Source organism: Dama dama, chromosome 22 (assembly GCF_033118175.1).
Source record: "Dama dama isolate Ldn47 chromosome 22, ASM3311817v1, whole genome shotgun sequence".
Taxonomy (NCBI): domain Eukaryota; kingdom Metazoa; phylum Chordata; class Mammalia; order Artiodactyla; family Cervidae; genus Dama; species Dama dama.
In genome coordinates, this window is record NC_083702.1 from 17,271,394 (window position 1) to 17,289,708 (window position 18,315).

An 18,315-nucleotide genomic window follows, 5' to 3' on the forward strand; every position below is an offset into this window, starting at 1 on the left:
TACTGACGGTATAAATCTGAGTTGTTTCCAGTTCTTGACTATGAGAAATATGATACTACAACTTACCATGACAATGTCTTTGGATGCAAATATGTGTTACTTTCCATGTTTAACCTTTGGTCTTTTCTTTTCTTTTCTTTTGATTTAGTTGATTTATTTCGTTTGATTAAATGGTGTCCTTTGATGAACTCATTTCTTAATCTTATGGAAACATAACTTGCCAACTTTTTCCTGTACATTTAATGTTTCTTATACCCTTTAAAAAGAATTTTTGCCTACTCCAAGTTCATAAAAACACTCTCCAAGAGTTTGTTATCGAAATTTTATAATTTTTCTCTTGCATATAATTGTGCATTCCTTCTGGGATTGATATCTGTGTAAGATAAGGGTCAGGTTTCATATGGACATCCAATTGACTCAATCTTTTTCTGAAAAGACTCTTTTCCCCACTTCAGAGATGCCTCCGTCATAAGCAGAAAGGCAAGTATGTCTGTCCTTTTTAAGACTCTCTGTTCTGTTCCATGTTATCATTTGTCTATCCTCACACCAATACTGCATTTTCTTAATTATCATAACTTTGTCGTCGTTGTTGTTCAATCACTAAGTCATGTCTGACTCTTTGTGACCCCATGAACTACAGCTCACCAGGCTTGCATGTCCTTCACTATCTCCCAGAGTTTCAAACTTTGTAGTAAGTCTTAATAATTTTAATTTACAAGAGTTACTTTATATTAACTCCTCTAACTTTGTTGCTTTTCTTACCAACTGTGATGGTCATTCTTGGTTGTTTGTATTTTGTATGAATTTAGAAATCAGCTTGTCATTTCACCAAAAGAAAAGCTGAAGGCTATTTTCATTGAGAATAGATTTAAAAATTTGAGAGTAGACAAAGAAATTTGAGGATGATTGACAGTGACAGTGTTGAGTTTTCCAAATCATTGACATAATACATCCCTCTATTCAGTTAGATCTTGAATTTCTCTCCGAGATTTTGCCCATCTTCTACTAGGATTTCTCCTAGGTATTTTATTTTTGATGTTATGAGTATTTTTGTGAAAGTGTCCTGGCAAAGAATTCTCTTTGAGTTGTTTTCATCTTTTAATTTTTTAAATTTTGATGTCATTTGAGACATTAAAATGTTGGGAAAGTAATATAAAAATTCCCTTATGACCTTTACCTGGGTTTCTAAATGTTAGTATCAATATTTTGCTTTAATCTTTCTCTGTGTGTGAGTGCCTTTCCTTCTCGAATCCCCTTCTGCCCCATTTCTTCCTGAATATGTAAAATCTTTCTGAATTAAGTTGAAGAAATGATGTTCCTTTACCCTTAGAACACTTCTAGGAGTTTTTTTTTTTTACAGAACCAGAGTTCAGTCAAGTCTTTAAATGACTTCAGCTCCAGGTGACATCTAATTGTAGCACTGAAAGACCCCACTGAAAGACTGCCAAACTGAGTTTTTTTTTCCTGATCAATGACTCAAAATCATAAGCAAAATGAAGTATATATTCTTTTTCTTCAGCTAAAAGTTTTGCCTTTTCATATTGATCAAATGGCTAACATCGTTGAATCACATAAAAAGCAAGAGAGTTCTGGAAAAACATCTTCTGCTTTATTGACTATGCCAAAACTTTGAGTGTGTGGATCATAACAAACTGTGGAAAATTCTTAAAGAGATGGGAATACCAGACCAGCTTACCTGCCTCCTGTATGCAGAAATATCAAGAAACTCAGATATGCTGATGACACCACCTTTATGGCAGAAAGCAAAGAGGAGCTGAAGAGCCTCTTGATGAAAGTGAAAGAGGAGAGTGAAAAAGCTGGCTTAAAACTCAACAATCAAAAAACTAAGATCAAGGCATCCAGTCCCATCACTTCATGGCAAATAGATGGGGTAACAGTGGAAACAGTGGCTGACTTCATTTTTTTTGGGCTCCAAAATCACTGCAGATGGTGACTGCAGACCAAGAAATTAAAAGACACTTACTCCTTGGAAGGAAAGTTATGACCCAACCTAGACAGCATATTAAAAAGCAGAGACATTACTTTGCCAACAAAGGTCTGTCTAGTGAAGGCTATGGTTTTTCCAGTAGTCATGTATGGATGTGAGTTGGACTGCAAAGAAAGCTGAGCACCGAAGAATTGATGATTTTGAACTGTGGTGTTGGAGAAGACTCTTGAGAGTCCTTTGGACTGCAAGGAGAGCCAACCAGTCCACCCTAAAGGAGATCAGTCTTGGGTGTTCATTGGAGGGACTGATGAAGCTGAAACTCCAATCCTTTGGCCACCTGATGTGAAGCGCTGACTCATTTGAAAAGACCCTGATGCTGGGAAAGATTGGGGGCAGGAGGAGAAGGGGCCGATAGAGGATGAGATGGTTGGATGGTATCACTGACTCGATGGGCATGGGTTTGGGTGGACTCCGGGAGTTGGTGATGGACAGGGAGACTTTGCGTGCTGCGGTTCATGGGTTCGCAAACAGTAGGACACTTTTGAGCGACTGAACTGAAGTAACTGAACAGAGCTTTCATCTTAGGCTCTATCACTAGGTCATTATTTCCCTTAATTCAGTTTCCTGTTCTTCAGCCCTTCCAGACTTCTGATCATTGTTGTTTCTTCAGGAAACCAGACCCAGGTGCTGCCCCAGTGCAACAACACCCTATCTGAACCAGCAGGGTCTGCGGCCTCAGAGGAGAGCGCCCCCTACTGCTCAGGTGAGGGTCCCACAGGACAGAAGACCCTTCTCATTCCCCAGGTCAATGCCCCATTGTCCCTTTTCTCTCTCCTCAGACAGCAGACAGCTCCGCCTGGTGGACGGGGGCGGTCCCTGCGCCGGGAGAGTGGAGATCTTTGACCAAGGCTCCTAGGGCACCATCTGTGATGACGGCTGGGACCTGGACGATGCCCAGGTGGTGTGCAGGCAGCTGGGCTGTGGAGAAGCTCTCAATGCCACGGGGTCTGCCCACTACGGGGTGGGATCAGGGCCCATCTGGCTGGACGACCTGAACTGCACTGGAAAGGAGTCCCACGTGTGGAAGTGCCCTTCCCAGGGCTGGGGGAGTCACGACTGCAGACACAAGCAGGACGCGGGGGTCATCTGCTCAGGTCAGCGCTGCGCACTGTCCACAGGCTGGGGGAGGGGTGGGCCCTGGAGGACGGGGTCTGAGCTCTGAGGGAGAGATGCTGAAAGGACCAGAGAAGGAGGCTTCCCCCCACGGAGCCTGTGTTTCCAGCAGACGTGAAGACGAGGTGCTTTCACTACCCCCTGCAGCAGCTGAGGATCTGGTCCTTTCTTCTCCCCAGTGTTTCCTGGCAGAGCCGTTTTTTACAGTTTTTCTTGAAAGCAAGGCTCTCTCTCCAGTTACATACAAAAATTTTAAACCCACGGTACTAGTTTCCGTTTGCTTCCCTAACAATTTACCAATTAGTGATTTAAAACAGCATATATTTATTTCCTTACTATTCTGTAGCTTAGATGTCCAGCAAGGATCTCACTGGGCTGGGATCAAGGCTTCAGCAGGGCTGCATCACTTCTGTGGCTCTGGGGGAGCATCTATTTCTTGTCTTTTCAATCTTCTAGATAAAAAAAAGGAAAGTTATTCACACAGTCGTGTCTGACTCTGTGATCCCATGGACTGTATCCTGCCCTGCCCCTCTGTCCATGGAATTCTCAGCTGTTAGAAACCGCCTACATCCCTTGGTTCACAGCTCCCTTCATCCATTATCAGACCAGCAATGCTGCAGGCCTCCAAATATTATCGAGAGTCACATCTCTCTCTCTAGGCAGAGTTAAGAAATGTATTCCATATAAGGATAGTGGGTCTAAGGATGTGCTTAGACTGGGCTCACATTGTTAATATAATTAATATTCTAGCTTAATCTCACCGTCCCAAGGTCCTCTTCTTAATCACATCTGTAAATCCCTTTTGTCAGCTATGGTAACATATTCACAGGTTGCAGAGATTGGGATGTGGACATTTTGGGGTTAATTATTCTGCCTATCTCCCTAATATCCACATCACATCCCTTGACACACTCTTCAAAGATTTGGTCAGGAAGCTGAATTCAGCTGCCCCTCCCTGACTAGCGCCCACACAGATTGGTCTTCCTCTCAGTTCATATCCACTACACCATTGTGGTAGAAATAGAAGGACAGACACAAATGGACAAAGTCAGTTAAAAGGGAGGCAATGTCAGTCTTGCCATCTAGTGGGTACCTCTTAAACAAGGTCAGAGATGAATGTTCACCATTTCTAGAAGAAAGGAAAACCTAAAACATCCAGCAAAGTTTTCATTGTGTCCTGTCTCCTCCCCTTTCAATCTTAGAGTTCCTGGCCCTCAGGATGGTGAGTGAGGACCAGCAGTGTGCTGGGTGGCTGGAAGTTTTCTACAACGGGACCTGGGGCAGTGTCTGCCGCAACCCCATGGATGATGTCACCGTGTCCATCATCTGCAGACAGCTTGGCTGTGGGGACAGTGGAACCCTCAACTCTTCTCTTGCTCTTAGAGAAGGTTCTAGACCCCGGTGGGTGGATGGAATCCGGTGTCAGAAAACTGACACCTCTCTCTGGCAGTGTCCTTCTGACCCTTGGAATTACACTTCATGTTCTCCAGAGGAGGAAGCCTACATCTCGTGTGCAGGTGACTTACTGTTTCTGTGTGTCTGTCCTAACCTGTAGGATGCAGTGAGATTTGATATTTTAAAATCTAAGTGGTGAGTTTAATTTGGGTCCACAAAATGACATTAAGTGAAATTGTTAGTTGCTCAATCATGTCCGACTCTTGTGCCTGCATGGACTATAGCCTGCCAGGCTCCTCTGTCCACGGGATTCTCCAGGCAAGAATACTGGAATGGGTTTCCATTCCCTTCTCCAGGGGATCATCCCAACCTAGGTATTGCAATTGAGTCTCCCGCACTGCAGTCAGATTCTTTACTGTCTGAGCCACCAGAGAAGCCTAAATGAGGTAAGGATGGAACTGATTTTATCCACATATTCCAATCCTGTTTGTTAAAATTTTTAATTGAGATGTAATTCTTGTAACATTATGTTAGTTCTAAGTGTAAAACACAGTGTTTATGTTTTTGTACATATTGGTAAATCATCACCACATATACAGTAATATCCATCACCACATGTAGTTACATTTTTTTTCTTATGATCCCACAAGTAAGAATTTGCATGCTGCAACTAAGACCCAGCACAACCAAATAAATAATTAATTTGAAAAGAGAGTATTATTCTCTTCATAGTCTTGACATAAGAACATGCATCATGGTTTTTTGTTTTTTTTTTTTTAAATTCACATTAGGGCTTCCCTGGTAGCTAAGCTGGTAAAGAATCCGCCTACAGTGCAGGAGACCCTGGTTTGATTCCTGGATTGGGAAGATCCACTGGAGAAGGGATAGGCTACTCACCCCAATATTCTTGGGCTTCCCTGATGACTCAGCCTGTAAAGAATCTGCCTGCAATGTGGGAGACCTAGGTGCAATCCCTGGCTTGGGAAGACCCCTGGAGAAGGGAAAGGCTACCCACTCCAGTGTTCTTGCCTGGAGAATCCCAGGGATGGGGGAGCCTGGTGGGTTGCCATCTATGGGGTCGCACAGAGTCGGACACGACTGAAGTGACTTAGCAGCAGCAGAGCGACTTTCACAAACACTATATACAAAAATATTATCTTCTTTTCTATATTACAGTTTTATGATATTTCATGACAATATTTTTTTCTCTAGAATGCTTTAACATTTTTTATTTATTTGTAGGAACTCTATAAACAAACATCACTTCAGTTCAGTCGCTCAGTTGTGTCAGCTTCAACATCAGTCCTTCCAATGAACACCCAGGACTGATCTCCTTTAAAATGGACTGGTTGGATCTCCCTGCAGTCCAAGGGACTCTCAAGAGTCTTCTCCAACACCACAGTTCAAAAGCATCAGTTCTTTGGCACTCAGCTTTCTTTATAGTCTTATAAAGAAACATCACTTATTCTTTCTTAAATATTTTTGTAAATATTTCCCCCGTTTTTTGCATGTATTTTAAAGGTTATATATGTGAATGGGGGGTTATGTTATCAAATCTATAATGGTTTACTTTTTTGACTTCTGCCTTTAATGAAATGTTTCATATGCCATTCTTAATCCCAAAATAACATTGAATCAAGTTTTATTTTCTGCAAATAATTTTACAGTTCCACTAAATAATATTCAAAACCTAATTTTTTAAACCTAATTTTGAATTCATTTATTTATCTGAATTTATTTTACTATGTGTAATTGTGTAACATCATCAGCAGATAACAATTATATTTTAGATATGTGATAGCTTCATCACAAAATAAAAACACATTGCTTCATGATTTCCTGGGTATGATGTCAAAAGTACAGGTAACAAAGCAAAAATAGACAAGTGGGAATATATCAAACTTAAAAAGCTTCTTCAAGCCAAAGGAAACATCAACTGAGTGAAAAAACAAGCTAGCACTAATTATGTAAGGTATTATTTTCCAAACAAACAAGGAACTCCTGCTACTCAAGAAAAAAAATCCAAAACCTAATAACTCATTTGAAAAATTGGCCAAGGGCTTGAATAGAAATGTCTATTCAAGAAGACATTTGATGTCTATAAAGAAGACATAAAATGGCCAATGGGTATATGAAAAATGCTTGACATTGTCAATCATCAGGAAATGTAAATCGAAACCACAAAGAGATATCATCTCACTCATGTCAGAATGACTTTTTTTTTTTTTTAAAGACATGTAAGTGTTGGCAAGGCTGTGGAGAAATTGACACTTTCTGTGTATTTATCCACATTAAATGTATAAATTATATTAATAAAGCTATGCAATCCAGGGGTTAAATCTCTGGACTTTCACTGTCATGGGTCCAAGTTCAATCCCTGACCTGGGAACTAAGATCCCACGAGCCACAGCACAGCCAAAAAACAAACAAACAACAACACAAAAACGATGACCAAAAAATCTGTATGATTTACAGTGATGTCCCTTTTCATTCTTGGTATTGTTAACTTCATTTACTCTCTGCTCTTCATTAGTATTGATCAGTGTTCATCAGTTTTCAAGGAGCCACGCTTAAAGGGTTTTCTATCTTATGCTTACCTTCTTTTCCATTCAATTTTGTTCCTTTTAAAATTAACCCCAACATTCTACATCCTTTAGACTTTCTCATCTAGTTTCTTAATTGGAAGCTTACTTTTTTCACTTTCAGTCTTTCCTCTTCTCTAAATCTAGGGTATAAATTTCCCTTAGGCACTACTTGAGTTTCATCATAAGAATTTATGATCATATCATTATTTTGTGTTTATTATCATTATTATCCTATCTTTATTATAATTATTTCATGATATTTTGTAAATTTTAAATTTATTCCCAGACTCAGGTGTTTTTTGAAAGGGTGTTGCTGAATTTCCCAAAATAGGGATGGCTAACAATTTTTCTTATTAATTCTTAATTTTATTCCACTGTGGTCAGAGTAAATACTCTGTATGAATTCAAAGAGTGAAATATTTTGTCCTATTATGTGGTCATTTTTGATAAATGTTCCTAGTGCATTTACAGTAATGTGAACTCTTGCATTGTTGGGTGCATTGCTCTATGTGTTACTTAGTTAAATGTGCTGATCATGTTGTTGTACATCTACTGTATTCTTTGTTTTTTGTATGTTTGGTCTGCATGCTATTGAAAAAGATACAGTAATAATCCCCATTTTTATTGTAATTTTGCCTATTTCTTCTTTTCATTCTGTCAAGCATATTTCAAAGCTATGTTCTGTTAACCTTTCTTGAATTTTGATGTCTATATCTTTATTAAGGGTGCATCTCATTATAATCATGAAAATTCCCTCTTTAATTCAATTAGTGTTCAGTCAGTTCAGTTGCTCAGTCGTGTCCGACTCTTTGCGATGATATGGACTGCAGCATCCCAGGCCACCCTGTCCATCACCAACTCCCAGAGTTTACCCAAATTCATGTCCATTGAGTTGGTGATGTCATCCAGCAATCTCATCCTCTGTCGGCCCCTTCTCCTCCTGCCACCAATCTTTCCCAGCATCGGGGTCTTTTCAAATGAGTCAGCTCTTCAAATCAGGTGGCCAAAGTATTGGAGTTTCAGCTTTAACATCAGTCCTTCCAGTGAACACGCAGGACTGATCTCCTTTAGGATGGACTGGTTGGATCTCCTTGCAGTCCAAGGGACTCCCAAGAGTTTTCTCCAACACCACAGTTCAAAAGCATCAATTCTTCAGTGCTCAGCTTTCTTTACAGTCAAACTCTCACATCCATACATGACTACTGGAAAAACCATAGCCTTGACTAGATGGACCTTTGTTGGCAAAGTAATGTCTCTGCTTTTTAATATGCTGTCTAGGTCGGTCATAACTTTCCTTCCAAGGAGCAAGCATCTTTTAATTTCATGGCTGCAGTCACCATCTGCAGTGATTTTGGAGCCCCCCAAAATAAAGTCAGCCAATGTTTCCACTGTTTCCCCATCATTTGCCATGAAGTGATGGGACTGGATGCCATGATCTTCATTTTCTGAATGTTGAGCTTTAAGTCAACTTTTTCACTCTCCTCTTTCACTTTCATCAAGAGTCTCTTTAGTTCTTTTTCACTTTCTGCCATAAGGGTGGTGTCATCTGCATATCTGAGGTTATTGATATTTCTCCCGGCAATCTTGATTCCAGTTTGTGCTTCATAAAGCCCAGCGTTGCTCATGAGGTACTCTGCATATAAGTTAGGTAAGCAGGGTGACAATATACTTTTCTTATTTGGAACCTTTTCTTATTTGGAACTCCTTTTCTTATTTGGAACCAGTCTGTTGTTCCATGTCCAGTTCTAACTGTTGCTTCCTGACCTGCATACAGGTTTCTCAAGAGGCAGGTCAGGTGGTCTGGTATGCCCATCTCTTTCAGAATTCTCCACAGTTTATTGTGATCCACACAGTCGAAGGCTTTGGCGTCGTCAATGAAGCAGAAATAGATGTTTTTCTGGAACTCCCTTGCTCTTTCGATGAGCCAGTGGATGTTGGCAATTTGATATCTGGTTCCTCTGCCTTTTCTAAAACCAGCTTGAACATCTGGATGTTCTCGGTTCACATGTTGTTGAAGCCTGGCTTGGAGAATTTTGAGCATTATTTTACTAGCATGTGAGATGAGTGCAATTGTGTGGTAGTTTGAGCATTCTTTGGCATTGCCTTTCTTAGGGATTGGAATGAAAACTGACCTTTTCCAGTCCTGTGGCCACTGCTGAGTTTTCCCAATTTGCTGGCATATTGAGTGCAGCATTTTCACAGCATCATCTTTCAGGATTTGAAATAGCTCAACTGGAATTCCATCACCTCCACTAGCTTTGTTTGTAGTGATGCTTTGTAAGGCCCACTTGACTTCACATTCCAGGATGTCTGGCTCTAGGTGAGTGATCACACCATTGTGATTATCTGGGTCGTGAAGATCTTTTTTGTATAGTTCTTCTGTGTATTCTTGCCACCTCTTCTTAACATCTTCTGCTTCTGTTAGGTCCATACCTTTTCTGTCCTGTATTGAGCCCATCTTTTTGTAAAATGTTCCTTTGGTATCTCTGATTTTCTTGAAGAGATCTCTAGTCTTCCCCTTCTGTTGTTTTCCTCTATTTCTTTGCACTGATTGCTGAGGAAGGTTTTCTTATCTCTCCCTGCTATTCTTTGTAACTCTGAATTCAAATGGGAATATCTTTCCTTTTCTCCTTTGCTTTTTTGCTTCTCTTTGTTTCACAGATATTTGTAATGTCTCTTCAGACAGCCATTTTGCTTTTTTGCATTTCTTTTCCATGGGGATGGTCTTGATTCCTGTCTCCTGTATAATGTCACAAACCTCCGTCCATAGTGCATCAGGTACTCTATCAGATCTAGTCCCTTAAATCTATTTCTCACTTCCACTGTATAGTTATAAGGGATTTGATTTAGGTCATACCTGAATGGTCTAGTGGTTTCCCTGACTTTCTTCAATTTAGGTCTGAATTTGGTGATAAGGAGTTCATGATCTGAGCCACAGTCAGCTTCCAGTCTTGTTTTTGCTGACTGTATAGAGCTCTCCATCTTTGGCTGCAAAGAATATAATCTATCTGATATCGGTGTTGGCCATCTGGTGATGTCCATGTGTAGAGACTTCTCTTGTGCTGTTGGAAGAGGGTGTTTGCTATGATCAGTGTTTTTCTCTTGGAAAAACTCTATTAGCATTTGCCCCACTTCATTCTGTACTCCAAGGTCAAATTTGCCTGTTACTCCAGGTGTTTCTTGACTTTGTACTTTTGCATTCCAGTCCCCTATAATGAAAAGGACATCTCTTTTGGGTGTTAGTTCTAAAAGGTCATGTAGGTCTTCATAGAACCATTCAACTTCAGCTTCTTCAGCATTATTGGTTGGGGCATAGACTTGGGTTACTGTGATATTAAATGGTTTGCCTTGGAAATGAACAGAGATCATCTGTTGTTTTTGAGATTGCATCCAAGTACTGCATTTTGGACTCTTTTGTTGACTATGAGGGCTACTCCATTTCTTCTAAGGATTTCTTGCCCATAGTAGTAGATATAATGGCCATCTGAGTTAAATTCACCCATTCCAGTTCACCGATTTTTTAGTTCACCGATTCCTAGAATGGTGATGTTCACTCTTGCCATCTCCTGTTTGACCACTTCCAATTTCCCTTCATTCATGGACCTAACGTTCCAGGTTCCTATGCAATATTGCTCTTTACACCATTGGACCTTGCTTCTATCACCAGTCACATCCAGAAGTGGGTGTTGTTTTTGCCTTGGTTTTATACCTTCATTCTTTCTGGAGTTATTTCTCCACTGATCTCCAGTAGCACATTGGGCACCTACTGACCTGGGGAGTTCATCGTTCAGTGTTCTATCATTTTGCCTTTTCATTCTGCTCATGGTGTTCTCAAGGCAAGAGTACTGCAGTGGTTCGCCATTCCCTTCTCCCGTGGACCACATTCTGTCCAGCCTCTCCACCATGGCCCATCCGTCTTGGGTGGCCCCACACGGCATGGCCTAGTTTCACTGCATTAGACAGGATGCGGACCTGTGATCAGATCGGCTGGTTGTCTGTGGTTGTGGTTTCGGTCCATCTGCCCCGACGCCCTCGCTCAGCACTATTCTCAAGTCTTGTATCTTTTCTACAGTCTGCTTTCTGGGACACTGATAAAGCTACTCCAGTTTTATTACAGCTAGTAGATTTTCCCATCATTTTACTTTCAAACTTTCTTTGTTTTCATAACATAAAGTGATCATTTTGCAAGTAACATTTGTGTCAGTTTTGTTTTATCTTAATCCATTTACTGTAAATGCAATTACTAATATTGATGTGTTGGTATCTGCCATTTGCTTTTAATTGATCCACATGCTTTATGTTCCTTTTCCTCCCCCCCTTTTTTTCTTCCTTTAGTATTAATAAATGTGTTATTATTCCAGACTTCCCTTTTTCCTTTTGATTTTCAGCAGCTTTACTAGGAGTGGGGGTTTTCATACTCTTCCATTTATAGTTTTAAAAAAATTCTCTATCATTATATCTTCAAATATGACTTCTGTAGTTCTGTCTCTCTGTCTCTGTATCTCTTCTCTCTCTCCTACTCTTTCTTTTCCTTCTCATCTCTCATCTTTAGGACTCCTCTAAATCACTATATTCTAAGTTCTATCTAAAATTGTTGAACTTAATTCATTCACTTTTTAATCCTAGATATTTTATTTTAGGTTGGCAATGGTTCCATTGCTATTTTTATTTTTTTATGATTATTTATTATTTTTTCATCTTTTTACCTGTATATTCTCTCCTTCTCTCTTTCCCCCTAAATACATTGATCATAGTTAAAATCCTTATGCATTTCTATCATGTGTGTCTCTGCATTCTCTTATCTCTTTTTTTCACTTTGGTCATTTGTCATGTTATCCTAACTTGTCAAATGTCATGTCATTTTTTAATTGAATACTATAAATTATATGTGAAAAAGTAAGATACTTCTGATACATTTTTCTAACACCTAAAAGGATTTACCCTTTGTTTTGCTAGGCAGATGGGGGAAGGGGTGTGTATCACTCAAACATCTGAATATAACCTAAAACTGAGCTGTAACAAGTGTGGGTTGCAGTTCTGGTAACACTCAGTCCACCTCTGATTTCTCTGTCCCTATGACAGGGGCTTTCAGAGATTTCAATTCAGAGCCTGGATTCTCTGGTAGCTCAGTACCCAAGAGAATGAGAAAGACTCTACTTTCCAAGTCTTTTTATATAGTTCTTTAGCGTCCTGTCCTTCACAGCTTATCTACTGGGCAGATCTTTGAGGAGAAAACCTGCTATGTGAGAGAGGCTCTCAAGACTCTAATTTTGTCACTTGAGCACCAGGTAACTCCCAAATTATGCTGGCTTCCTGTCACAACAATAGTCCTCTGCTTGCCCAAGCCCAGATTCTGAATCATTAAATTATGCAATGAATCAGCAAATTCTCAGAGAAAAAGAAGCTATAGATCCTTGGCTAACATTGAAATAGTCTCCACTCTTTAGAATTTTAGCATATTTAGTCCATGTTGTGTCAACAAATGTTGAATGCATTTACTGTCTCTTAAAAAACATTTTCCAGCTTTTAAAGTTGTATCCAGCAAGACCCAGCAAAACTCATTGGCCTGCTGTGAACTCCTCCATTCTCCGTGGAAGTGGAAAATTTTAGGTTTAATTCTCTATTTCATCATTTACTTAAAGTGCAACACTGATAGACTTTCTTTAACGTTTCTTTACATCATTTTTATGTATGAAAGGAGAGGAGAATACAGTGAGCTTGTTAATGTTATTTGTTCAAGGGCTTGCAGGAATGTAAGCTATTTCTGCTCGGTGATAGAACTAGAAGGACTTCGCTGGTGGCTCAGCTGTAAAGAATCCACCTGCAAAGCAGGAGACACTGGTTAGATCGCTTGGCCAGGAAGATCCCCTGGAGGAGGGCATGGGAACCCACTTCAGTATTCTTGCCTGGAGAATCCCATGGGCAGAGGAGCCTGGTGGGATACAGTTCATAGGGTCTTAAAGAGTCATACATGACTGAAGTGACTACGCAAACATATACACTATTTCCCCCTAAAGATCACATAACTCCCAAATTTGAATAACAGAGATTCTTGACACAAAGTCCAAGGAGGGATTATATTTTGGGGGGGGAGAAGAAGCAGCATTCTATGATTCCCAGTGGAATCTGGCCAGTGTCAATGTTACCTGAAATCATCTCTCATGCAAAGTTGTTCAGTCTACTCAAAGAGATCACATTGTTTGAAAGTAAGTATCCAGATCTGAAGTCTGAAGCTTAGAACTGCAAATGAAATATTCTGGGGGTAAACCAAGATATCACAGAATCCATTTGTTTTTCAGTTCTGAATGACTGTACCAGGGAGAAGGATTCTAATGGTAGAGGATTCATGATTGCTATCCGAGGCATCTGAGGCCAGTTCCTGACTCTGCTCCCTTTAATCAACCCTTTTAACTCTTAGGTCAACGGCATGAAAATGTGTGTGCTTTGAAAGGAATCCATCCAGCTTCCAGCTCATTCCAGTGACTCTGAACTCATTTAACTGCTCCCGATAGAGACACTAACATTTTCTGTAAATCTTTCTCTGATGCTGTGCAGAACTACAGATCAGAATGTTAACTCTGATAGGACCTTGTACCACCTTCTGTCTCAGACTACTCACTAGAGTGTTTTCAACTTAATATTTCCTGTTTTATTTTCTTCCTATTTTTCAACCTTATTATTCTCTTGCCACTGGTATAAAAAACCAGACCCAGCTGCTGCCCCAGTGCAACGACTCCGTGTCTGAAGCAGCAGGGTCGGCAGCCTCAGAGGAGAGCGCCCCCTACTGCTCAGGTGGGGGTCCTACAGGACAGAAGACCCTTCTCAGCCCCTGGTGTCATCACCCCATCGTTCCATTTCTCTCTGCTCAGACAGCAGACAGCTCCGCCTGGTGGACGGAGGCGGTCCCTGCGCCGGGAGAGTGGAGATCCTTGACCAGGGCTCCTGGGGCACCATCTGTGATGACTACTGGGACCTGGACGACGCCCGCGTGGTGTGCAGGCAGCTGAGCTGTGGAGAAGCCCTGGATGCCCCTATCTCTTCTTACTTCGGGACGGGATCAGGGCCCATCTGGCTGGATGAAGTGAACTGCAGAGGAGAGGAGTCCCAAGTGTGGAGGTGCCCTTCCTGGGGATGGCAGCAACACAACTGCAATCATCAAGAAGATGCAGGAGTCATCTGCTCAGGTATGGCCAGTTCTTTGTCCACCGGCTGAGAAAATGGAAAGTTCCAAGAGAGCTGGTGTCTAGTCAGCAGGGCAGTAGGAGATAGGTGGGCTAGGTGGGACTGAGGCACCTCCCCATCCTCCCTGAGTGCACTGTGGCTGTGAGTGATGAGCTTCATTTACTTTCCTCTTATAAATCTCTGCTATTCTTTTCTTCTCCAGTGGACTTACCTGATGCTAAAATAGCTTTATTTATTCTCCCAATTAAAATAAATCCTCATAATTTTTTTTCATAATTCACTTTTTCTAAGAGTGAAACATATGCTAACTGCCACATACACATTCTCTTTGCACAGGGAGGCTATGAGAAGGAGGGACAAAAATGAGGATGTACTTTCCTGGGTGGAGTTGTTTCTGTACAAACAATGTGAGACATTATTTTGCACTAGGCTAGCAGGAGTGGGGAGAAGGCAATGGCATCCCACTCCAGTGCTCTTGCCTGGAAAATCCCATGGACGGAGTAGCCTGGTAGGCTGTCCTCCATGGGGTCGCTAAGAGTTGGACACAGTGAACGACTTCACTTTCACTTTTCACTTTCATGCATTGGAGAAGGAAATGGCAACCCACTCCACTGTTCTTGCCTGGAGAATCCCAGGGATGGGGGAGCCTGATGGGTTGCCACCTATGGGGTCACACAGAGTCAGACACAACTGAAAAGACTTCACAGCAGCAGCAGCAGTAGGAGTGGAGTCTACTCTTACTATAGGAGGATATCATTTACATATATAGAGGTGATCCCTAAAGGGATATCATTTAACAAATCAAGATTCTTATGGATTTGTGCCAGATTTCAAGTTTCCTTTGCATCAGTTCAGTTCAGTAGAGTCGCTCAGTCGTGTCCGACTCTTTGCGACCCCATGAATTGCAGCATGCTAGGCCTCCCTGTCCATCACCAACTCCCGGAGTTTACTCAAACTCATGCCCATTGAGTTGGTGATGCCATCCAGCCGTCTTATCCTCTGTCGTCCCCTTCTCCTCCTGCCCCCAATCCCTCCCAGCATCAGGGTCTTTTCCAATGAGTCAACTCTTTGCATGAGGTGGCCAAAGTATTGGAGTTTCAGCTTCAGCATCAGTCCTTCCAATGAACACCCAGAACTCATCTCCTTCAGGATGGACTGGTTGGATCTCCTTGCAGTCCAAGGGACTCTCAAGAGTCTTCTCCAACACCACAGTTCAAAAGCATCAATTTTTCGGCACTCAGCTTTCTTCACAGTCCAACTCTCACATCCATACATGACCACGGGACAAGCCTATGCCCCAACCAGTAATGCTTAAGAAGCTGAAGTTGAACGGTTCTATGAAGACCTACAAGACCTTTTAGAACTAACACCCAAAAAAGATGTCCTTTTCATTATAGGGGACTGGAACACAAAAGTAGAAAGTCAAGAAACACCTGGAGTAACAGGCAAATTTGGCCTTGGAGTATGGAATGAAGCAGGGCACAGGGTAATAGAGTTTTGCCAAGAGAACGCACCGGTCATAGCAAACACCCTCTTCCAACAACACAAGTGAAGACTCTACACATGGACATCACCAGATGGCCAACACTGAAATCAGATTGATTATATTCTTTGCAGCCAAAGATGGAGAAGCTCTATACAGTCAGCAAAAACAAGACCAGGAGCTGACTGTGGCTCAGATCATGAACTCCTTATTGCCAAATTCAGACTTAAACTGAAGAGAGTTGGGATAACCACTAGACCATTCAGCTATGACCTAAATCAAATCCCTTATGACTATACAGTGGAAGTGAGAAATAGATTTAAGGGACTAGATCTGATAGACAGAGGGCCTGATGAACTATGGACGGAGGTTCATGACATTGTACAGGAGACAGGGATCAAGACCATCCCCATGGAAAAGAAATGCAAAAAAGCAAAATGGCTGTCTGAAGAGACATTACAAATATCTGTGAAACAAAGAGAAGCAAAAAGCAAAGGGGAAAAGGAAAGATATTCCCATTTGAATTCAGAGTTACAAAGAATAGCAGGGAGAGATAAGAAAACCTTCCTCAGCAATCAGTGCAAAGAAATAGAGGAAAACAACAGAAGGGGAAGACTAGAGATCTCTTCAAGAAAATCAGAGATACCAAAGGAACATTTTACAAAAAGATGGGCTCAATACAGGACAGAAAAGGTATGGACCTAACAGAAGCAGAAGATGTTAAGAAGAGGTGGCAAGAATACACAGAAGAACTATACAAAAAAGATCTTCACGACCCAGATAATCACAATGGTGTGATCACTCACCTAGAGCCAGACATCCTGGAATGTGAAGTCAAGTGGGCCTTACAAAGCATCACTACAAACAAAGCTAGTGGAGGTGATGGAATTCCAGTTGAGCTATTTCAAATCCTGAAAGATGATGCTGTGAAAATGCTGCACTCAATATGCCAGCAAATTGGGAAAACTCAGCAGTGGCCACAGGACTGGAAAAGGTCAGTTTTCATTCCAATCCCTAAGAAAGGCAATGCCAAAGAATGCTCAAACTACCACACAATTGCACTCATCTCACATGCTAGTAAAATAATGCTCAAAATTCTCCAAGCCAGGCTTCAACAACATGTGAACCGAGAACATCCAGATGTTCAAGCTGGTTTTAGAAAAGGCAGAGGAACCAGATATCAAATTGCCAACATCCACTGGCTCATCGAAAGAGCAAGGGAGTTCCAGAAAAACATCTATTTCTGCTTCATTGACGACGCCAAAGCCTTCGACTGTGTGGATCACAATAAACTGTGGAGAATTCTGAAAGAGATGGGCATACCAGACCACCTGACCTGCCTCTTGAGAAACCTGTCAGGAAGCAACAGTTAGAACTGGACATGGAACAACAGACTGGTTCCAAATAGGAAAAGGAATACGTCAAGGCTGTATATTGTCACCCTGCTTACCTAACTTATATGCAGAGTACCTCATGAGAAACGCTGGGCTGGAAGAAGCACAAACTGGAATCAAGATTGCCGAGAGAAATATCAATAACCTCAGATATGCAGATGACACCACCCTTATGGCAGAAAGTGAAGAGGAACTAAAAAGCCTCTTGATGAAAGTGAAAGAGGAGAGTGAAAAAGTTGACTTAAAGCTCAACATTCAGAAAACTAAGATCATGGCATCTGGTCCCATCACCTCATGGGAAATAGATGGGAAGACAGTGAAAACAGTGTCAGACTTTATTTTTGGGGGCTCCAATATCACTGCAGATGGTGACTGCAGCCATGAAATTAAAAGATGCTTCCTTTGCATATTTAGATATAAATGTTCATAGTTCTTTGATGGTAGAAATAGAGAGCTGTGAATGAAATGCTCTGAGTCATATATTCTTTCACTGTTACTAGAAAAGTCTCTCTCTCCCCAATTTTTCCTTTAAGATATCTGTATAAATGCAAACTTTAGAGGACCACTTAGCCATGCACTGGCAAGTCAAAGGTGGAGGGAATAAAACATGAATTTCTGTGTTTTATGATAAGAGATTATGTAGTTTATATTTGATGATTTCAAAGATATAAGAGACTTGTGTTTGGGGGCTTATTTGGAGCAAGAGGACAAGCGCAGTTTTTGAAGAAGGTGGAGCAGGTTTTACAGTAGCTGGGAGGAAGGGGAATGGCAATGGGAGCTGACAAAGGCAACTGTGAGGTTCTCTGAGCAGCACTGAGGGTCCAGATGTGGTGTGGAAGATGCTGTGTGTGCCTAAGGACACAAGACGTCTACACAGCAAGAGACCAGACAAAGATATATCTTTATTATATTTAATATCTTTACTCATCACATCAGCCTTCTATTTAATAATTTTCTTGGAATTTTCACACACTTATTCTTCCATGTAAATTTTAAAATCAAGTGGAAAGTAAAAAAGAAATAATGTGTCTCAGAAGTCTCTATCCTAATATATCCTAAGACTTTATTGATTATCCAGCACATGTCTGAATATTTAACTTTTATCAGGGTATATAAAACAGAATACAAGAAACACTTCTCTCTTTGTCTTTCTAA

The 18,315-nt window shown here is 41.1% G+C and overlaps 1 protein-coding gene across 1 annotated transcript in view; it reads left to right on the plus strand.

Moving 5' to 3' along the window:
* The window catches only part of LOC133043049 (uncharacterized), a 126,264-nt gene that overhangs the window by 83,860 nt on the left and 24,089 nt on the right, over positions 1 to 18,315 (plus strand). The window contains 4 exon segments of the mRNA XM_061123939.1: positions 2,619 to 2,711; positions 2,788 to 3,102; positions 4,324 to 4,658; positions 13,928 to 14,285. Of these exon segments, the coding sequence (XP_060979922.1) occupies positions 2,619 to 2,711; positions 2,788 to 3,102; positions 4,324 to 4,658; positions 13,928 to 14,285 (1,101 nt within the window).